The sequence below is a fragment of the Muscardinus avellanarius genome (assembly GCF_963383645.1).
Source record: "Muscardinus avellanarius genome assembly, chromosome: 9".
NCBI lineage: Eukaryota > Metazoa > Chordata > Mammalia > Rodentia > Gliridae > Muscardinus > Muscardinus avellanarius.
In genome coordinates, this window is record NC_137795.1 from 87222124 (window position 1) to 87246442 (window position 24319).

General features: G+C 37.5%; 1 protein-coding gene across 1 annotated transcript in view; it reads right to left on the reverse strand.

The window, feature by feature from the left end:
• Positions 1–872: 872 nt before the first annotated feature.
• The window catches only part of ZNF800 (zinc finger protein 800), a gene marked incomplete at both ends in the record, with an annotated part of 46296 nt that continues 22849 nt past the window's right edge, over positions 873–24319 (reverse strand). Inside the window, one exon of the mRNA XM_080700966.1 lies at positions 873–1062. Within this exon, the coding sequence (XP_080557092.1) occupies positions 873–1062 (190 nt within the window). The remainder of the gene's footprint in view (positions 1063–24319) is intronic.

Consider the following 24319-nt stretch of genomic DNA (forward strand, 5'->3'; position numbering starts at 1 on the left):
TGACATAACACAAGGTCTCACAATGTGTTAGTTCAGGTCCTAGAAGCAGACACCAAGACAGGGTTCAAGGTGCAAGAGTTCTACTGAGGAGACATTTGTGAAGGATGAGGGGAAGAAGTGGGGAGGGAAAGGGAACCTTATACCAAAGGCAGGTCTGATCCACAAAAGAAAAAGAGGGGGACTGGAAAAGAAGGACCTGGAACTGCATGCAGCACAGTTCTAAGAAAGTTTCAGCCCAGTGTTAAGGGGTCCCCACCCCAAAACTGCTCATTGGAGGGTCCTGCACCTCACATGAATCGGCCACCTCCAATACCCTGGCTGTGTTGTCACTAAGGGGGAGTAGCCCAGGGAAGCATGGCCCCACTGGCGATCCCTGGGCAGGCAGAGGGAGCTGTCAGTCACCAGTGCATTCCCCTGGTCATCCACAGACAAGATTCCTGAGAGACGGCAGTTGTGAGGTCAAAATCCTGGGAGCGGGGACTGTTTGCGAAGGGATTCTAGGGTCATGGCGGATGAAGCTACAGAAAGGAGGGCGCCGAATGCTGGCGTTCAAGTTCAACCACAGCTGAGCATGGCACAAATCCAAGCCGGACAGATCTTAAAACAATCTTCTGGCAGGTGGCAGTAGAATTAGGGGTGGGGGCTTTAGTGTGCTGATGGAGAAGACTAAAGTAGGGGGCTGGTCTTTGAGGAACTCATGATCAAAGACACTGACTAGGCAAAGGAGGAAGGAAAAGCCATCTGGTCCGGGTTGGGCAGGCCAGGCCGCTGGAGAAGTGGCAGCCGCCCGCCCGGCCCTAAGGCACGTGGTCGGCCTCGGCGGCGTCCGGAGGTGCTGTGCGCGGCGCCGGCGGGCTGCGGGTCGTGCGGGCTCAGGGGCCGGCCGCCTTGCCCAGGCCCCTGGCCGCGTGCTGGCGCTCCCGGGCGGCGCCGGCGCGGAGCTTGGCGCGGCAGCTGGCGGCGGCCTGGCGCGTGGTGACGGCGCCCGCGGGCGGGCAGCGGCTCCCCGGGGCGGCCGGGCGCAGGACGGCGGCGGCGCTGCGGGGCGACGGCTTCGCCAGGCTTCGGCCGCGCGGGCGGCGGACCCCAGGGAGGAAAGAGAGACAGGCCGGTTAGAACCGCGCAGCAAACGCGCGGCGACCCCAGGCCCGTGAGCGCGCGCAGGTGAGCGTGCCCGTGAGCGCGCGGGTGAGCGTGCCCGTGAGCGCGCGCAGGTGAGCGCGCAGGTGAGCGCGCCGAGAGCGGCTCCCGCCGAGGACCCGGCTGGCGCTGCGCCACAGCGGACAGCGTTCAGACTCTCTGGCCCCAAAACTCTTATTTTGAGAATTTCCTCCTCCAAGGAATAACTAAGAATGCATACAAACATCTCAAACTGGGAGTTCAGGGCTATCGTAGCAAACCGACAAACGGGGCAACAGGCAAAGGGGAAAAAAAGAAAACTGGAAATGCTCTATATCCAACGATATAGATTTTCTTACAGTGGATACTAGCCTATTAAAATAATGCTACGAAATAACACCTAATGATATGAAACGTATTTATACTATAGGTAATGGGAAAAACTTCATCCCCATTTGTGGTGTGTGTGGATGTATATTTTGTGTATATACACAAAGCACACACGTATAAAATAATGGAGAGAAACACACCAAAATGTTAAGCGGTCATCTCCAGATGATGAGGCTGCAAGTCATTTTTATTTACTTTTTGTTTCCCATATTTTATACAATAAAAATATTTTATTCTTTGTAGAAAAAAACATCAATACAAATTTACTCATGTAAATTTTATCCCATTTTATTTACTCTTATTTATCCATTTTATCCCATTTTAATTATTTGAAAATAATTATGTTATATGGGAAAATCGTGGATAACAAAAGATTTTTAGGAATGGATAGTCCACAGAAGTTATCTCATCTTCCTCAAAAGTTCTGAGTCAATCACAGTACCGGATAGTTTATACCTTACATGTTAACATAGTGAATACTGCTTTCATTTATGAAGTTATACCTTAACTCTTATTTTTCACTTGAAAATTTTTTCTGGGCTTTTGGCTTATGTGATTTGATTTGTAATTTCCACAGTCTTGGGAACACAATATTTGCTAAAAACAGAAAAATTTACCATATGTTTGGAACAAAATTTTGGATAGTACCAATGTTTTATAGTAATTTGATAATTTTCTCTCTACACTATTTGAAATAATTCAGTGGGAGCAAAAGTAAAATACTACAACAAACTAGAGTCTAAGTTAACAACCTACTCTTTCAATCATAATAAATTTAAAATTTTAAGTTAATATCTAGAGAATCGGTTTACTAAACTTTGTTTCAGGAAAATGCATAAAGGGAATAATAATAGAATATAACAGGAGAGTGGTTCCAGGACTTGTCACTGATAGTCTATTATAAGTTCTAAAGATATTTTAAGCAAAAGTAACTTCAAAGTAAGATTTTATTTAATGATGAACAAATAAGATTAGATGTTTATTGGAATCTTGTCTTGCCACATAAATAAATAGTAACCTAATTAATCACATCATATTACAAGTTTCCTTCCCTGTAAAGGTCCTGGATAGGATTAACATCTCTGAAGGCATACCTTTAATAAAAATTATTAGAAATAAGGAGAACAAATCCTAAGAAGCCAAAAGTTTGTGTTAACTGTTCTTGAGCCAAATGAAGGTTATAGGAAACTTCGGTAAACTTATTCCTTAAAAACCTTACTAGTCACCAAATGATTTTAAAAGAGGATTAAATACAGATTTTATTATTGATGTTACCATCCAGCTTTCATTATCCTATAGTGATTTCAATTAAACTTTTTTTTTTTTTTTGCGGGTGTGGGGGATGGAACCCAGGGGCATTTGACCTCCAAGCTACACCCCCTGCCCTTTTTTTTATTCTTTATTTTGAAACGGGGTCTCACTGAGTTGCGGAGGGCCTCACTAAGTAGCTGAGGCTGTTCGCGAACCGTGATCCTCCAGTCTCAGCCTCCTGAATGCTGGGATTACAAGTGTGTGCCACCACGCCTGGCTCAATTAAGCATTTTTTAAACACCTATTATTGTCTTAGATACTGTGCTCAAGTAGTAAGAACAAAAAAAAGTTAACAGAAGTTTCCCAGATTTAAGAACTATCTACAAAATTACTTTCGGATTAGGATGACTCAAACTCTGGGGATGACCTGAACCCTACGTGCCCTGGGATCCTGCCAAAGGTCTCCTTCCCCTATTCTTCAGATGAGCTTTCTCATTTGCTGTCATTTCTTTGCTCAAGTTCATCCAAAGCATCCACTGTCTTCACACTATCTAAATCAACAGTTTCTTTGTGAGGAGCTAAAGACAAGTCAGATTCTAACTAAAATGTGGTCTTCCTCCTCCAGAAACAAGTACAGAACAATCACCACCTCACAATGCCATGGCCATCCTTCTGTTCTAAGACGCTACTGCTATTCTCAAACTAACTTTGATTTTTCTGAAGATAAACAATACATAAAAAGCAATATTTAAAGATAATTATGCCTCCCTTAGGTTATTTTTTCATGACAGAAAAATGGCTACCCACTGATGAAAAATACATCATTTTAAAAAGTTCTAGGGCCGGGCATGGTGGCGCACGCTTGTAATCCCCACGCTTGGGAGGCGGAGACAGGAGGATCGCGCAGGTTCCAAGCCAGCTGCGCGCGCTGGCTTAAGAGACCCTGTTTCCAAATAAAAATGTAAAAATAGGTCTGGGAGTGTAGCCCGGAGGTAGAAGGGCTTCCAGGAACCCCAGTACCACCAAAAAATAAATAAAAAATAAAATAAAAAATTAAAGTTCTAACATCTCAGTAGTAAATCTCAAAAAGATTTGGCTTCAATGACATAAGACTGTGGCACAGCCTTTGAGGTAGGCACACTTACTCCATCTCTGATAATCAGTTGGGACTTTTCCCCCACCAGGCAACGAGCGCTGAAATCTCTGACTCACAAAGCTATACAGAGCCAAAGCAAAAGTCCATATGATGAATGCTTTGCCAGGTTTAGGGAGCCTGAATAACAAAACACCAAATTCCCCCAAGACTTTCCAGTTAAGCATCAACTCACATTCTTTCCTCTGTTTTCAAGTTCAAATAAGAACTCCAAAAAGTCAGCAAATTTTTATTTGGTAGGGGAAAATGTCATATCCTGTTCCTATTCCTTGGCAATACCCCTGGGAAGGACAGTGGCAGCTGCTGACTCTGGAGGTGAGGTTCAGTGACATGTAGTAGCAGGTCTTCCCTCCCCTCTCAGGAAAACCATGCAGTGAGCCCACACCACAGGGCCGCCATCTGCCCTCGGGTGTTGTGTTTTTCCTCTTACATTTGAATGTTGAAAAAACGGGAGCAAGAGTGAGAAATACTTTGGAAATGTCAACAGTTTTTCTAGGTTCCAAAAAGTATTCTAAAATGGCATCTGTTGGTGCCATCAGAAAGCGCATGGAAACAGGAAGCTGGAGGCACTGAGAACATCAATGGTCCCATCCAGTTGCATGCTGAAACCTCCAAGGCAGGGATGAGCGAGGTCATTTGATAACCCTACCTTGATTTTCTTTCAGGGACCACATTTAAGAACTTTTGGGCCAAACTATGTGACCCTCCATTTCCCTAACTTACACTATTTCTTCCCTGTGTGCTTTTGTTCTTGGCATTTCACCCATTAAAACAAATGCTTTCTCCTTTTTATGTGGTCAAACGCTGTCTCTCATGACCCAGACCAAAGCCAATCTTTTCCATTACATTTTCTTTGATTACCACAGTACAAAATGATCTATCTCTCATCTGAACTCCTACAATGGTTCCTATAAACTGTTCTCAAAGTGTAGTTCTGAGACCACTACCTCCAAAAATGCACCACAATCTATATTTTTACAAGCACAAGGAAGAGCAGGGACAATTTCTCCACATTCCCAAATCTCCTGTGCCACTCTTAAAGAACTCATTCTCCACATGGATGGAAAGGAGGTAAACAGCATTTTCTGGGGTAAGTGACTCATTCAAATCATTCCTTTCTGTACTCATTTTCATACAAAAAGCTTTGATGTGTTAACTGTGTCCTTGTCAGATTTTTAAAGTCATTGTTAGCTGCTAAACTCACCATCGTCCTGCCTCTGCCCCTGGATTTTCAATCACCACCTCACAATGCCATAGCCATCCTTCTGTTCTAAGACACTACTGCTATTTGCACACTGTGAGAAAGAATTTCAGCAGTTTGAAATTAAATCAATTCTAATAGAAAAAAAAAATGTGTCAGAGATCAACTATACCTCTGTAAGAAAAGAAACCAAGAAGGCAAAAGTTAGTGATGTGTCTTGAAGCCTGGTCCAGTAGGAAGGATACTGTGAAAAGTGAACAATATCTGGTTTGAGTGGCAATTGTATTCACATCACACAGAGCTGACTCAGTGCACATCAAGCGACCTTTTGGTTCTATTTCTCTGTGTAGATTTTTCTCCTGGGAGAAAATGCACTAATCCATGAACATGAGAAGCCATTGTGCCTGACACTACCCATTACAAATGAAAGAACTCGCATTGCAGTATTCACATACCAGTATCTATGAGACCAGAGTGATAGAGTCCGTTAGCACCCAGTCACCTCTCTGGATTAATCAGTAATCAGGGCCAGCCTTACAAAGCAGTGGCCATGTCAAAATTACCTGTGAGGAACAGCAAGGGAGCTAAGCTGCCCTCTGTCTTGCTGTTCACCTTCTTTGAACTACAGTCCCATATGATTTTATACATGAACAAGGGGAGGGGAAGGAGAGAAAGAAGGGAGATACTAATTATAAATGAAATACATGCTTGGGAGGCTAAGAAAGGAGGATCACAGGTTCAAGGCTAGCACATGGTTGATTGGATTATAGATTAGAGTTAGAATGCCCCAGATTCAATCTCCAATAACACACACACACACACACACACACACACACACACACACACACACACAGAGAGATAAAGAAAATGATGGAAAAGAACAAAATTTAGTGTTGATTTTACATGCTCCAGAGCACCATCTTGGGAATCTAGAGCTTAGATTTTGAAGTAAAGAAGGCTGAAGGTTTCTTTTTGTTTTTTGAAACAGCATCAATAAATATTTTGCATATTAGAAGAATTAATCACCCCATCTTTAATTCCAGTACTTGGGAGACTAAGACAGGAGACTCACATGTTTGAGATCAGCACATGGTAACTTATCAAGACCCCGTTTAAAAATAAATAAAAAGGCCAGGCATGTAGTTCAAAGGTAGAATGTCTCTGGGTTCAATCCCTACGACCTACCTTCCCCACCACACACACGCAAATTACTCACCTAAGCAAGAGAAAATTTTTCAATTATACCTTGAACATAAAAACTTTATCAAAGAATATTAAAATACCTCAGATGTCCACCAATATACACCACATGTGATTACTTGTTTTGTTTCTGGTTAGATGTTTTGTCAGCTTTTATTTTTTGGTGTCATCCCCATAAGGGAAAGATCTATGAATAGGCTGTCTTAACATGATCTGTCACCTTTTTTAAGGTATTGGGGATTGAACCCAGGACCTAGCATATCCTAGGCAAACAAACACTACCACTGAACAACATCCTCAGCCCAACTTATCACAATTATTGAAAAAACTTTAGTTCATTATCTTATATCACAACTTCTAAGTCAGAATGCAATAAGAACCATTAGGACCATGTGGTTCTAATGTCTGAGGATAACACATAAAAGCTACACTAAGGCTATGAATCTTCGGGACACAATCATACTTGTTCTACTATTGAATTTTACCTACTGTGATGATGTTATGAAAACAGACTTTTAACCTGCTAAGCTTTTTTCCAATCAGTGATTGGAGTTATAATTAATACAACTGCAATTGCACACAATTAATTACCTAGTAAATAATACACTGAGAATATTGCCATCTTTAGAAAGAATGCAGGATTACTAATTATGTAAAGTATAATTCAGATGTTTCTATGAATCCTATCATGAATACTTGGCATGGGACACATATTTATTTAAATGAATTTGTCTTTTGTTATACTATCTGGTCCCTAACATCTAAAATCAAGCAGTTCTAACAGGCCATATTAATCTCTGAAAAATGAAGCAATAACTGTATTAATAGATAAATTTGCCAGGAAAAGCCCACAATGATCAAAATTAAGAATGTATTTTTACACAGATGATGAATTGTATCAAGATTATAGTTACAAACTCATTTTAGAAATAAATTTAATGCTATTTCTATGAGTTGCATATGAGCTTGGAGATTTAAAAATTCAGAAAATAAACTAAACATTTATGGTTTCATATTTATAAGATCATTGCTTCTAAAATAAACTGTATTGTACATACCATAAAGAATTTTTTTTTAATCTGAAGGTAAATGATTTTTCAGGAAACTTCATCTCTGCTGGTTCTTTTATTTATTTATTTTTTTTTATGGTACCAGGAATTAAAGCCAAGCTATACCCCCAGCCCCCTTTTTTTTGTTTTGAAACATGGTCTCACTAGGTTGCTGAGTCTAAGTTGCCAAAGCTAGTCTTGAACTTGTGATCCTCCGGTCTCAGCCTCCCAAATGCTAGGATTACAAGCATGCACCACCACGCCCAGCTGCCATTATTTTATTACATGAAAAGGAAAATATCCAAATTAACTATTTTTGGTAACTAATAGTAATAGCTATTATATAAATATTACTTATTATTTTGGTACTGGAGGTTGAAAGCAAAGGCATTCTACCTTCAAGCATTCACACCCCCTAGCCCTAATTTTTTTTTTAAACAGGGTCTCACTAAATGACTGAGAGACCTCATCAAGTTGCTGATGCTAACCTTGAGCCTACAATACTCCTGTCTCAACCACTCAAGTACTGGGATTAAAGGTATATGTCACCGTGCTGGGCCTTATTATTTTAAAGTCAACATGATTTATCATGAAATAAATCAGTTACTATAATCCCTGTCTGAAAGAAATGTAAAATACTATATTATATTAAAAACAAGGTACTCAATATGCCATGTTGGAAATGAGAAATTATTTAATCTGTTCATTCATATTAACAAAAAACATTTGTCTAAATGACATATAGTATAGTAAAAAAGACCAAAGTTCATGGACCAAGAAATAAAAAAAACCCTGGGATCTACAATTTTCAGACATATCATTAAGTAAAAGAAAAAAATAAGGTACAAAAAAGTGTGTACAATATGCTACCACTTACTTCAAGGATTATGTGTATATTTATATGGAGGTATATACATAAAACAGCTCTTGAAAGACTAAGAAACAGGTGACTGCTTGCCACTGGGCAAGAAAATGGAGACCTGAGAGAAGGGGTAAGGAGAAAACTTACCTTTCACAGTATACCTCTTCGTGGTTTTTTTGTTTGTTTTTTTTAGATATAAATGTTATCACCTATTACAATAATCTTTAAGAGATAGCTGGCTTGTTTCTCAATTCTTCATTAGCTACACATGTGACTTTGTACAAGCACTTCCTTCCATTTTCTCCATTTAAAATAAGGTTATACTAAATTTCTAGGTTCCTCATCTACACTTCAACAGAATTACAGCTTAACAGAAAGAACATACAAAATGCAAGTGGCAAAATAAGTCTTACTCTGTATTTACTTTACATAAGAAAATATATTTATCCTTCTGTCTCCTCCATTCTTATCTAGCTATAAAAACAGGAGAGCAAGAATCTGGGAAGAAAATACAGGTTTCCAAACTTGACAATATTTCTCTTCCTTTTACTCTATATCAAAAGTAAAAGCCTGATTAATTTTTAGGGGGTACTAGAGATTGAACCCAGGGGCTTTGCCTCTGACCTACACCTCCAGCACTATTTTATTTTTTTTAACTTGGAAATAGGGTCTTACTAAATTGTAGAGGGCCTAAATTGCTGAGGCTGTCTGCAAACTTGCAATCCTCCTGTCTCAGCCTCCCAAGTACTGGGATTACAGGTTTGCATCACCATACCCAGAAATTTCTTCTTTTTTACATATATAAACTATTGTTTCTAAGATACCACATTCTCCAAACATCCTAATAAATAAACAAATGTCAAAAGAATAAAAGGTAACTAGGGGTGGTGGCGCACGCTTGTAATCCCAGCATTTGTGAGGCTGAGACTGGAGAATCACAGTTCGCGGACAGCCTCAGCTACTTAGCAAGGGCCTTCGCAATTCTGTGAGACCTGTTTCAAAAATAAAAAGACTAAAAAAAAAAAAAAAATAGGGCTGGGGGTGTAGCTCAGAGGTACAATGCCCCTGGGTTCCATCCCCAATACTGAAAAAAAAAAATTATAAAAGGTAGAATTTTTGTGATGGAGTTTAAGAAATAGATCCTAAGATAGGAAAAAGCTGATAAGCCACTGCTATAGTTCCAATAAAAATATCCCTAAAATCATCTATAATCTTCCTAAACAAAAGATCCTAACAGAACAAGAAGATGCCCAGAGCACAGCAGTAGGAGACTTAGGCCAGGAAAAATAGCACAGGAAGAAGACACTTAAAAGAAACTACCTGACACCTTACAAGGCAGGGAAAACGGGCACAAGCCTGGTGGTCCATTCACTCATAACCCTCCATGTTCAGGGTTCAAACAATTCTTTGGTCTCCAAGAGCTGAGATCCTAATCATGGGACAGAATAATTAATATAATGCAATAATAGCACAAAGGATAAAAGTTAAAAAAAATACATAGCAAAGCAGATACAGTGAGTTCATCAGAGGACAAAGTCTCCATTGGTTTGAAATGTCAATAAGATTCACAGAAGAAAACGCACTTTGACGCCTGCATGGTAAGCAAAATGATGATGACAGCATGGGAAAGTAAGGGAAAATTAGCAAGGGAAATGAGAGAAGGGAATAAAATCAGCAAGCAGAGGAACAATGGTAGCAGGAATAGGTAGTAGGATGATTAGTTTTACTCATAATTTGGTTCTATGTGATAACTTGGCTAAAAACGTTGGAAATTATTTGTCAAATACTTGGTTGTCAATTTTTCCTTATAGATTACTGGGTAGAAGTGCTAACATGCTACTAATATATCAGAACTGAATGACAAGGCTCAAATCCAAGATCAACATGCATCTAGATCCAAATTTTTCATAGGACAAGAAACCAAGACACTAGAAATTCATACTTTAACAGGAAGTTTGGCAACTTCTTCCAGTATTTTCTTGCAGGTACCTAATATTTCCTATCACAACCTTCATCCTCAGGAGTCAACCCCACCCAAAAAAACACAAAACCAGGATATCAAGAGGTACCGGTTTTACTTTCCCCTTGAGATTACGGATTGAGCCTAGTTGATAACATAGAGCACTGTGGGTTGTACTACATGAGAGAAAAAAAAAAGTCAATTCAAATTAAAAACTATTTCTATCACTGATCTGGTGATCCTGCAAAGCTAAAGGAGTGTAACATGTAAGCACTTAACTTCCAGCAAAATATATAATATAAACTCAAAGTATTCTGTAACACATGGATTAAAAAAAGTGTCTGTGCACATGTGTGTGGTTACTGGTGATATACTAGTTAACTTTGAAAAACAGTTCTAAACAATATCTCTAAAATGTTGGCATAGAGTAAGAAAGAATAACAAATATGAGGAAAGCTATTAAGCTATTAAAGTCCTCAAAGCATAAAACAAATGTTCCAAAATTCTATTTTACTGTTCACTTTTGTTACACTTCGAACACCCAAATACACATATTAGCTTTATAAATAATCTATTAGGGATCCTACTGGAATGTGAATTGGTATAGAGAGGCTTGATGGAGAAAACAATCAGTGTTTAAACAAATTAAAAAGAAACAGTTGAAACCGCTATGTTACTACAGTTCTGTGCTGTAACAAGCATGCCTTGTGCTATGTGATGGGATTTTATGTGAACATCTATTGATTAAGGTTCAAGTATCAAGAAAGCATTTTCAAAACATCAGAAACTTGTGGTGGAGATTCCATTCACTACAGCATGTGGGAATAACAAAAAGTTGCTTTACTACAGCCACCTCTTCTCATTCAGGTCTGTCAGTTTTCCTATCATTGATTTCAGTTTTTAGGGGTCATAACTCATCCATAAAATACACTCTTTCTAAACTTTACACCAAGTCTCCTAGGATTTCTTCCCTTCTAAGGCATATATTTAGATAATTCAAAAAGCTGGATAGCTCAAATGGTATAGACTTTTTATACCTTTTATATTTAACCAGTGATCCTAATCACAAGCAGGGTTAACTTCTCAAAAGTCATTCTCCTAAGGAGACCACTGGCAAGCGGGCAGGGCTGGGAGGCACGGGCTGCCTCACATCTGTCTCAAGGAAATACAAATTTTCATTTGAACCCTAGTGATTGTCTAGATGGCGAAATCAAGTAAAGTTTCACTGGAAGCTTCTTCCTTCAGAAAGGTAAAGAGGGGAGGGCCAATGAGGGCCAGAGGAACATGTTGACAACACAAGACCTATCTTGTTTTGTTACTTTAAGTACTCAGCAGCCCAAAAAGTACAGCTTTACACAGTTTAGTACACTTCAGTTCACCTCTTCAACTTTTAATGGCATCTTTCTTCCCTTAAGACTCTGTCTGGCTATGGAGACGAAACCACTTGAAGTATCGTCTCATGGATTACATTCGATTCTGTCAAAATCTTATCACCCAGATGGCTTCCCCCTAGTTCTGTTGCCTAGATCAGAACACAGACACCATTCCTGCCTTGATAAGAGGCATAGGGTCTAAATCATACACAACTCCCGGACAGATCAAAGTTGTGGGACTCAACAAACAAATGATGTATGGTCTAAGAACACTAACAGATTGTTTAAAGAAAAAAAAACACTTCCTTTTGAAAGAAGTCACTTTTTAAAATAGGTCTCACAGAGTACTATTTCAAAAGCCCTCTGAATACATACATTAATTTGCATTTCCCAACACTATAATTTAATTATCCAGCATTTCTCAAAGTAATATCAAACACATGTTATATTACATATTTTTATACGGGGTAGGGGATACAGAGATAGAGAATGAATGCTAGCCAAACACCACTTCTCAAATGAAAAAGTGAAACAGGTAGAAAGTAGGTATTGCTAAATTAACTATTAAACCAAAAGAATGCAAAGGAATAGTCAATATGCTGACTGTTTATTCTTCCTGGTAATCTCTTCAAAACTTGTGGCTTCAACAACCACATGAGCACTATTTACTACTAAATCTCTAGCTCCTGGGCTCTCTTTCTCCTGGACTCTGAGCTATGCTTCAAGTTCCTGGTAAGCATGTCAACTTAGGTGTCCCACAGCACCTCAAACTCAACATGTCTAATACTTAACAGTTTCACTCAGGAAAGTGCTTGTTCCTCTTCCTCCTACAGCCCCTTCCTTGAAGAATGGCAACATTCACCTGCCCAACTGGACTGCTTAAAACTGGTAATAGTACTAAAATTCTTTATTTCTACTGTCTGGAAAACTCCGTTTCTGAAATAACTATTGCATCTGTATCTTTCTCACTTAGTATCAATACTATTAACTGAATTTAAGCACTATTATTCTTACTTAAGAGTTATGACGCTGGTTCCTAAGTGATTTCACCACCACAAATCTTATTTCTGCCCACTGCAATTCAAGTGCTATGATGTTCCCACTGTTTGAATTCCTACAATAGCTACTGCTAATCTTGAATATATAGTTTAAACTAATTACTTTGTCCATACGGCCTTTTTTAATTTGTCCATTAATTTGTCTTCCATTCCTTCCCTTAGCTTACATGTGATTTCACATCTCTGTACCAACCTGGAAACTTTTTTTTACTTGCTCTTAAAACTCAAAAATAAGTTTAGGAATTATGAGCAGCTAACCCATCAGTATGCCTTAATATCCCATTCCTGTGTCCTTAGAATGTATTCCTCCTCCACAGTGGCCGGAAGGAAGAACTGTGGCTTATCTCTGTAACCTTAGGACCTAACCCTGCCTGGCACAAAGCTGGCACTCAGCCCGTCTAAAGAATGAATGAAGCCAGTCAGCCTACAACGATGAGATCCAAATGACATGAAATCCTTTGACTTTTGATACCTGAACAAGCTCTACAGAAAAAAAAGTTATTAATCTGTCCCTTGGTATTTTAACCAATATCTTTCATCTTCTATTCAATAAAGTTTAAGTGGAAATCTTCAGTCTCTAAAAGGAAAATAAATACCTCATTTCAAACAAAACTAGTCCTACAAGTAATAAACTCTTCAATTAGCATGTGATACAAAGGCTTGCATCACTCAAGAAGCTAACAAGGAATCTGGGTTAATTGGTACTCCCAAATACCCGTTTGCCAGCATGCCTAAGACACCACCTTATGCATCAACAACAAAGTAAACACTCTGCTGCCACCGCCTCACAGCCCCCAAATCAGCTGTAGTCACAACAGCAAACCAGAATGGCCCCAGATCACTTCAGCTTTCTATAATCAGCCTAAATATGGTTTAGGTTATTTTTAAGTCATAGCAGCAAAGACAACTTAGTTACTGAAAGACTAGTACAACTATTTCTACCTCTATATTGAAAACATTAAAAACCATATGAAGAAGTATTTAAAAAGTTAACTGTTTAAAATAAAGAAAAACTCAAATAGAGCCTATCAAAATATTGTCAGTTAACACCTAAAGACCAGTAAAACGCATCTACCCCAACAATATCACACTGAAAATACATGTGATTTTCTGAGGCTCAAGTTTAATTTTTAAGAGCAATAGGGTGCCTGAATGACCTGCTCTACCTATAGTTGTCTTTATTGACCTAAAAGAATTACAGCTGAAAGGAGGGTAAAAAATGAGAAATTACTTCCAGATTCACATTTATTATACATCTAATGCTCATGGGGAAAAAGGAGGCTATAGGTTCATCCTCCGTGTACTGAAATTTAATGAAAGGAAATAGCCAAGACAAACAGTTTTAGACTGGATGTAAAACCCAAGAGATTTATATCTTATGAAATAAACAGGAGTAGGTACAAATATACCATACTTTTAAAAGGCAATCTTAAAAAATATAGCGTGATATTTCTTATAGCTTTATCACTCAAAGTGTGGACCACAGGCCAGCAGCAAGCACACTAAAACTTGTTAGGACTGGAAATCTCAGATCCAATGCCAGACCTACTAAGCCAAAATTTGCATTTTAAGAAGATTTTCCATATAATCTCTATGTGCTACAGGTTTTCGATTCTGTGGGTTAATCAAGTAGTTCTGGCTAATCCATGAAATCAACTAGATAACTGGCATAAAATACAGGTACCCTAATCAATACACTCCTCATCCAAAATCAGAAATGCTCCGAAGTCCAAATCTTCCTGAGTATGATGTGATGGCACGAGTGGAGAATTCCACACCTGACCTCATGCCAAGGGTTGCAGTCAAATGCAGGAACACTAAAATATTGTGTAAAACTATTTTCAGACTATGGATATAAGTTATATATAAAACATAAATTGCCTTCATGCTTATACTTGGGTCTTATCCCCTCTCTTTATGTAAATATTCCAAAATCTGAAAGAAACACTCTAAAATATGAAATACTTCAGGCCTCAAGCATTTCAGATAAGACATAACACAATCTGAATAGAGCTTAGTCCCTCCTGCCAGAAACTGCAATCTGATAGATATGAAGGTAATCTATGCATCTGTATGTTTTCATTTATTTGTAATCTGAATTTGTATCCTATTTAAACACCAACCCCTAGAGTAATCCAAAAAAAATTTGGTTTTATCAAAGTACAGAACTCCTTTAAATACCAAAGTCCTGTAGTACAATGAAAATAAGATTTTTATATATTCATATTTCAAGCACTCCACTTTGTAAAATAAGACAAATGTTAATTTGTATATTTATATAAAGTCCTTCACAGAAGATCCTATAATCTCTCTCCCCTAAAGAAAAGTGGAAGCTGGTCATGGTGGCATATGCCTCTAATCCCAGTTCCTGGGAAGCTGAGACAAGAGGATCCGCAGATTCGAGAGGACCTTAGCAACTCAGCGAGACTCTGTTTCAAAGCAAAAAATAAAATACGGCTGAGAGTGTAGCTCAGTTAAGAGAACTCCTGGGTACCAAAAAAAAAAAAAAAAAAAAGGGAAAGGAAAAGGGAAAGGAAAAGAAAAAAAAAGTGAAGGTTAATCAACTCCAAACTGTCCTTTAAAATAAAGAACAAAACACATCTGAAATCACAAATACAAAGTACACTAGCACAACGCTGTGATTTTTTTACTAACATTTTAAGAGTCATCCAAGAGGACAATGTGATTCATACTAATGGCAAATGCAAATACTCTATTCAATTAACACTAAAGTTAAAAAGTCAAAAACATGAGAACTAAAGTGTGAAAAAATACTTCATGAACTTCACTATCAGCATATAATGTAAGTACTGAAAATGTGTATTTAAAGTCTAAATTAAGTTAGGAATAAATACAAACTAGTAATGCTTCTCTCAATAATTGTCAAAGAATGATCTCTGCATGTTTCTGGAGCAGTTTTGCAGATCACTAAACTGAGAATCTCCAAAACTCATTTTCTCCACAAATGCTAATGGACACATACTGTGTAGCAGGTACTGTGTTGGGCACTGTGCAGACATAATGATGAATGGACATGGTACTGCCTTCAAGGATCTTTGCAGTCCAATTAAAGAGACCCAAATACATGAGTAATTGCAAAACATGGCAGTAATTACTATAAAGGGAAGGTAGAGAGTAAGATAAGCACACTGAAGGGGTATCTGCTCCTGCTGTAGAGAGACAAGGCTTCTAAGAATGAGTGTTGAATGAGAAGAGATGGTAATACAAGGAACATTCTAAGTTGAAGTAACAGGGCCTTGGCCAAAGACAGAGCACTTTACAAAAATCACTCTGGCTTCAGTATGGAGCAATGGACCAAAGAGGGGTAGAGTGGCAGACGGGTCAGTTGGCTATTACCTTGATGCTAGTGCAGATATGAGATAAAGGGGATCTAAACTAAAAAAAGGGGCAAGGCTCAGGATAAAGCTGAGCAGATTCAAGAAATGCTAAGGAAGTAGAAACAGATTAAAGGAACAATAAAACATGTTAGAAGTAGGAAGAACCCAAGGATGACTTGTATTTCTAGCTTTAAAAATCTGGCAGTATACCTTTGGAACAAAGTGAATATATGTGGACATACAGATTTAAAGGGAAGATAAGTTCAGTTTTTGATATAATGACTAAGAAAAACTCACATCATAAAAAACCCAATAAACAGACAGCTGAATGCATAGCTCTGATGAAAGACATGAAAAAAGTCTAAATACTTCTTGAGAGTGACCAAGTGTCATTCTTCTTCAAATCCTAGAAGCTTGGTAATCGTGGCATAAAGTTGTTGCTCACTCACATGTAGATGGATGAACAAATGAGTAAAGAGAAGGACTAAGAAATCAAAAGTAACTAACTAAAGTGTACATTCACTTGTATTGACTCATTCTGTTTCAAATTTAACCCATTCTTGTTAATTCTGAATGAACAAACTCCATTTATAAAGGAAGGAAAGTATCTTTTAGAAAAGTTTTCCATTCAATAGTTGGTTTAGAAATAGAAATAGTTGGTTTAGAAATAGTTGGTTAGAACTTAAGAAGCTATTGTCACCAGAAATATCAATTTAAATGGATTATCTCCAAGATGCTGAATAAGACACTAAACATTGAAAACCCCCCCCATTTGATATGAAGCCTCTGACCTAAAGGAGGACACAATTCCTTCCTGCCAAGACAGAATTATTCCAAGCCCCAGTTCAAGTTCCACCTTTCCCAAAAAGCTTTCATGAGAAAATGCACAGAAATAATTTAGACGGAAAAGTCTTGTGATCTGTTACTTAATTGGAATTTCCTCAGAAATGCCAATTGTCTCCAAGGGACAAGCGTGACGCTAAATTGCTCTGAGTGAATCATGATCAAACCTGGTTCCATCTTCTGATTAGAAACAGGGCCCACAGAGCCTTCACTGAAGTGTAAATGTGGGGGGTAATGGAACTGTTGATTCCCATCCTTAGGGCAATAAATGCAAAAGGCAGAAGGAAGATCCTATTACTGTTTTTAAAAGGTTAGACCTACAGCTCAAGGTCCATTGAGAATCTAGGAAGATTCTGGGACCCTGTGACTTCCCTTCATAAGTTATCATCTATCCACTCATTCAACAAATTGCTCTTAAGCATTACTATATTTCAAGCACTTGTACTAGGCATAGGGTCCATACAACTCCACAGTCCCTTATATGATTCTCTTCAGTAAAAAGACATTAAATAAATCAATACACAAATATAAGCATAATTACAAATAGCATTCAATGACAGGAGGAAAGGGAAATGACACAGAACTGCAAGGGAGACATACTTTAAATTATCTTTATTTAGAAGCAACATTTAAGCTGAGACTTGATGGACAAGTAAATTACTCAAACAATGAACATACAGTAACAACAAATTTTTCATTTAGGAACATAGTTCTGGGAGCAGCCTAAGAGGTCAGTTAAGAGACTATTACAATGGTGAACGTAAGAAGAAACTGTACTAAACAATTACAGGCGGAAATGGCGAGGAGAAAGCAAATGTCAAACATATTCAGAGGTAGAACGGGTAGGCACAGACCACTGATCAGGTAGAACAAAAAGAAAACAAGTCAAGGTATTTTCCAGGATTCTCCTGGCCTAGGTAGCTGAGAGGACAGAGGTTAAGAATAACTGAGACAGGGAGCACATAGGAAAGAACAAATCGAAAAGAGGAGGTAAATTTAATTTCCTGAGGTGAGCTGTACCACATTCAATAGGCATGAATTAAACACAGGTTAATCCTAAAAAGAATTATTTAATCACTAAACGCATCTACCCATACAGTGTAAAATTAACTACAGATAATGCAGTCCACACAGAACTGCGATGAGCTTTAACTTGTCGCTGCTATTTAGAAACAATAGCCAAAGCTACCCAAATGAGAAACAGAAATGAAGAGCAATGCTCAGGCAGAAAAGCTCTACATATTAGAAGGCAAAGTAACGGAGAAGTAACAGCAGAAACAGACTGCAAGCTAATGATAAAAGCCAAGAGATAACTGTCTTCCTTCTTTCCTTTCTTGAACATTCTTGTAGCACTGCCATATGACACATACACTTTGTACACAAAGAAAAAACATAATTTGCTTATAAGCTCAAAAATATGTTCATGTACTCACAGCCTCATGTTTATATTTAAAAAAAGATAGGAGAAAGAGAGGGAAGGAGCCTTGAGTTTCACTATTCAAAACTACATATTATTCAATAAGACACTAATCATGAGGAAACAAAAGGCTAGCAAATTCTTGGAAAGCTGCTGCCAAAATTGGCATCAAACTCCAACACAGACTAAAGGTCCGTAAAAATAATGATATTCTCTAACTTAATAAACTGCTATGTACTTTGGCTTTATCATGGACATTACATCTGACTTTTCTTTAAACGGTTAGACTAATGCCAACAAAAAGGCAATGAACATCAAATGGCAAAGCAAGATAACCAATAACTAAATACCAGAAAATATCTCAGCAGCCAATTGATACTAAGTTCGGTGGTCACTACAACAATAGTATTTAAGTCCTTACTTGAATGAGGCATTATGCAAAGTACATTATATATATATATATATATATATGCATATATAAATATATATGTCCCATTAAACTTTTACAAATTTGCACAACAAACCCATCTATAAGGTTCTAATGTTATCATTTTATAGATAAGCAAACTGAAGTTTAGAAAGAGGATGTAACTTGTCCAAACTGAACACTAGAAAGAAGCCTGGCCTCTAACTCAGGTCTACATGACTTAAAAATCCATGCTTTCACCACTGTATGATTCTTTCTCCAAAAAATAACAAGAATGATGCCGAGCATATGATGGACACTGGCCTCAACCAATCAGATTTTCCCTCACAAGAGCAAACTGAAGCTATTTGGAGAGGAAAAGAGCAGAATGGCATGGGGAAGCCAGGCAGCAGAAGTAATGCAGAGCTTACAACCATACTGAGAAGATACAGTATGGGACAATTTGTAGTTTTTCTAAAGTAAAAGCAGAGTTTATAAAAGGGCTAATGGCAGCAGAGAAGCAATACTAATGCTAAAAGGGCAACACCAGAGTTCCTTTGACTTTTCCTAGTTTCTTTAACACCTACCTAGGTGAAACCTCTATGGTAAAGCCAATTTGTACAATTACTCCTGGATTCCCATAAGGCCCGCCTATTGCTTTGTACCCACATAAAGCCTTCTAATAAACCTCTCCTCACTAGCAACAGACCAAGTAAATATTGTTCTTGAAACAACAAAAAACTGTAACATGATATTTATATTTTAGGGTGCATATGAACCCACGCACGTGCAATTAGATGACAAAGCAAGCTGGGTGGTGGCTAAAAATCCAAGCACTATGGGTCACACTTCCACCCTGTGGCATATGTGGTTTGGACCCTGTGGTACTCAGCCCTAGTCAAGGGTCTATAGAAAGGGACTTTCTAAGAAGTATCCTAAACCTTAAAAATTAGAGATCAAAAAGAGTTCCAGGGCAGTTACAGGAAACAAACCTTTTGTTTTTTCCCTTCCTCTTATGGATAAATAAATCCATTTCTGTGGCAAAAAAAAAAAAAAAGGTAATCGGTTCTCTTAGAATCACATTAAACCATAGTTAACAAGTCCAGCCAGGCAAATACAGGACAAATTGGAAAATTATAAAGATGTTTTATGAAAAGTACACTCTGAGAATCTAAGTCTTGAAAATGATTCATAAGATTTCACTAAATGTGTTTTTGAGCCCCCTTAGCCTATCTTATTTCTCCAACCCTGCCCATACAAAAAAAGAGAATCCTCAGAAATTTTCAAACATACAAATGCCCCATAATATGCATCATAAGGAACTCAAAATATCTAATAAGCAAAAGGCATGAAAACAACACGGCTTCTCTTCTCTAGCTTATATCTTCCTAACAAGTTCTATACCAAAAATTGAAGGAAACATTATTAACATAAACATTCTTTTCCTACAAGTCCATTTTTTCCCATATAACTTTGTTTATGCAATTCAACTACTTGTAAGCACTGTGTTCCTTTCCTAATGCTTCATCCAAGATAAAACTATCAGTTACCGCAAGAACTTTTGAGTTCACTTGTGCCAAAGCACCTATCTAGCCAAGAAGCAACTCAGTTACTTTGTTGTTGTTGGTACTGGAGATTGAACCTGCAGGTAGATATTCTATCTCTGAGCTACATCCCCAGCCCTATTTTTCTTTATTATTATTTATTTTGAAACAGGGTCTAAGTTGCAGAGGGCTTCACTAAGTATCTGAGGCTGGCCGCTAACCTGCGATCCTCCTGTCTCAGACTCGCAAGTACTGGGATTACAAGACTGTGCCACCACACCCAGCTTCAGATATGTGGGCAAAGCCTCCCAGCAGATTACTTAACAGTGGTAGAGTTGTAGTTGATATTTGTTGTCACTAATGACTACCATGGGCAGGGCTTCTGATGAGCATCCTTTTTATCTCTTCAAGACAATCCCAAAGAAACTCCTGATTCAGCTAAATGATGCTTCCTTGAAGAATGTATTCTTCCTATAACTGAGTGTTTTCTTTCAAATAGTACTGAATATCTACCAGTTGTTTTATAAAAATATTTCGTTACTCAATATTTTTTGAATGTCAATATTTTTAACATGACCCAAAATATCTGTGTGTGATAGAACTAATGAGAATTTTCAGATATTGGGTTGTTCTGGGGAGGAGCCATAAAAATAAAGACTAATCCACAACAAATTTTTTTAAGAATCCCTAATGCCTTTTTAAGACTAAAAAATTTGTAAGCATTGTAAGCTAGTATCTGACTAGAAGAGAATTGGTAGCAAATAAAAATATAGTTGTCTGTCTTCAATATCCCAATTAAATATAAGAGCAGTAGATAAAATATGATAGGTAACAAGAAAGTTCTCTCTTCTAGTGAAATTTCCATCTAAATTTAATTTTAGTAATAATAAAATCTCACATTTGAATATGCTCAGTCCTTATAGTAATAACTTCTAACATTTATTATAACATGCCAGACACTGTTAAGTGCTTTACAAATATTTTTTCATCACATCCTCTGAACACACCTATGAAGAATCATTATCCCCATTTTATAGGAGAGGTCACTAAAGCACAAAATATTTAAGTAAACTCGCACAAGGTCACACACAGAAAACAATTTGTAGATCCAAATATTTCCCCAACTCATCTAGCTCCGGATCGCTACATTAAGCTCCCAATAAGGTGACAACGTAGTGAATGTGCTTTGCAAATGGTAAACCGTGCAAATGTCATGTTGCACTAAGAGCACAGACTGTAGGATATAGGATCAACTCTCTGTTTAGCTACATGAGCCTGAGTACCTCACTGAATATCTCAAAGAAGAAATTATTACATCAAAATGAACCTTAAGTGCATATAGCTTCCAATGCAATTTGGGTTTTGAATACTGGACCTAATCCCTCCTATCCATGGAATCATCCTGAAATTAGCTCTGATAAATCATTCAGCTGAATGGACACAAGCAGCAAAGCTTCCACCTGTGGGCTTTTTCCCAACCAGATGCACCTATGGTCTTTGTTAAGTACCTCCCTCTCACCTCGGCTTTTCTAGTGTGGTAGTATCAAAAATATTAGATGAAGAAGCTTGAAATTAATACTCCTCGCAAATACAGTATGGAGCAATATTCAGGAGAAAATGAGCTGTACTTTCCACACTCTTACCTTACTCCCAACCTCAAAAAATAGTTTATCTTGGTACCAACAATCTCTTTTACTTATTAGCCAAGAGGAAAAAGTCAAGATAAAAGTTGTAAGCACAGAAAACACAGAAACAAATTTTAAGAGGTAATAGAAATGAATTTCAAAAGGTGAAAAAAATCCCAATTATAGGTAAGGTTAAATGAAATGTCTTTATTCTGTATTTTACCACATGCCTAATTATTTAGAAACCAAACTAAAGGGTGCTCCTAAGACTGTCCACTATATTCCTTTTAACTCTTCAAGTCAGAGAGAAGAAAACGAAGAGTATAGAGTACAAAAAGAATTTTGTCTAAGAGCATAGCCAACATCATGTTGCATATATCTTAGGACTTGGCTTGAAAACTATGAAAACGACAGCTAAATCATAATCCTGGTAGACTATGGGTTACAGTAGCTTCTACAACTCCAAAATAAGAATCTAGAGTATTTTCTAGGGCCATTGCAAGAAACCTGGAAAGCTAATTTCTAAGATTAGCCCCTAAGCTAAGCTTTTAGTAGCTTTCATCCTCATTTCCAGGAGTCCTGCTATTTGAAAAGATCTTTCACAACTCCACAACAGTGAATGAAATACTTTTGTTCTTACTTCCACACACATTTGCCTTAACATCTGTAGGAAAAAAATCTTCTTTCTCTACCCATAACTTCAAGCCCTAGCAAAACGAAAACACTTTTGCTACTGCATCTATAGTGTTAAAGGAAACTGAGTACAGCAGCCTACTGTTGATGAAGCAAATACACTTTGTATTTTTTAAAAGAAGTGAACATACTTTCCAGGAGTAAAAGCAATGTGTTCAACAAAAAAGCTTAGTTCACATATACAAACCAGGCTAAAATGCGCAACGTACATTTTTTTCTTCTTGAAGTAAGGAACAAAATGGGGAGAAAAAGAGGTATGAACCCCCCAAAAAACAAAAAACGGTTGTTGTATTCAAATGCCATCTGCCTGCTTTAATGAAGACTTGCCCGCTGTGAGCCAGGCCTCATTCAGCTCTCACTTGTACGATTCAACTTCAAAAGTTGAAGTACCAAACTATACCTGTTACTACTTCTACTCCTACACCACTTAGCAATGGAAGGCATCTTTAGGAAGTTGAATGTTATAGAAAAACTATTAATTGGTCAAATAGCAGCAAAAGAAAAAAAATATTGCCAAGAAAAATCTTAGTATAAAATAAGTAGTTTCTGATGGCATTTTATCCAGTTAATTACTCCTCACTACAACAAAAGTCTGTTAATATAACCTATATACAGGAAAGCTTCTGGCATAAATTTATGCTCTTTGTCAAAAGCCTCAAACTGGGGCCTCAAAAATGACAGAGCTCAAGAATCAAAATAAAACCAAATACTAAAGATGATTATCGAAAAGGAATAGGAGAACAAATAGTTTCTACCTGTGTGTTCTACCTTTTAAAACTGGTCCCTATATAATAGCTTCTGTTATCTGTCATGATCCATTAATTTGGCTATTAAGAAAAAATGTTCCCAATCTCTCTAGGCCCTTCTAATATAGACAAGTCCTGGCACGGTGCTATTTTTTTCTACATGACCCAGATGAAATCTTTTGACAGTCTATGGAACCTTTATTTTTTCCTTCCTGTTCCAAATTATTAAAGAGTAAACAAACTATGAAAGGTCCTGAGGAAACGGGTGGGCAAAGTAAGGGACTTCCAGCAACTAGGGAACCCTCCTCCAATGTTAGGCCTTTTTTTTTTTCCTTCCTACAGTATTTAACAAGTAAAGCAAAGTGGGAAGAGCTTATAAAAAAGATAAGATGATGCAGCAAAGAGCTATCCCAAGCTTTTTAAGAAGCCTTCTATCTTTTCACTAATTATTGTCTGGAAAATATCTTTGAAATGTCTTGTGTGTAGGAATGCATAAAAGATAACACCTTGCAGAAGGAAAACATACAGTTTTAATAATGTGCAACTACTGAAGATTGTTTATAAATGAAATACCACCTACACATTTAGTCCTAAATATATTATGCTATTCACCATTAAAATTAGACCTAAGTACAAGTTTTCCATCTGTGGAAAAGTAATGTTTTTAAATTAAAGAAAAATTATTTCTTAAAAATATAACTATAAAGATATAATTCAAGTGTAGCTGCTCACAGTCACTGAGTAAGTTTAAATATGATAATAAAACATTTAGGTTTCAACCAATGCACCTTTGTCGAAGCACATTTAGCTGAAATAACTTTGAGTCTGGTTTATTTCCATCACATATAGTACATTTTTCCAACAAGAGCATGTACATTTAATATAGAACATTTCCAGCAACAGTTACAGTCTTTCTAGTTTCCTTTCACAGTATATTTTAGTGCAAAGCACTGAGAGGGTAAATGTTTTTCTAGCTATAGAAGCATTTTACTATGACCTTGTGGATCTTCAACATTTTAAAATATTATACAAAAAGTATATAGATGGACAGGGTGCCTTCTAAGTACAGGTGTGAACCTATATTAAAAACA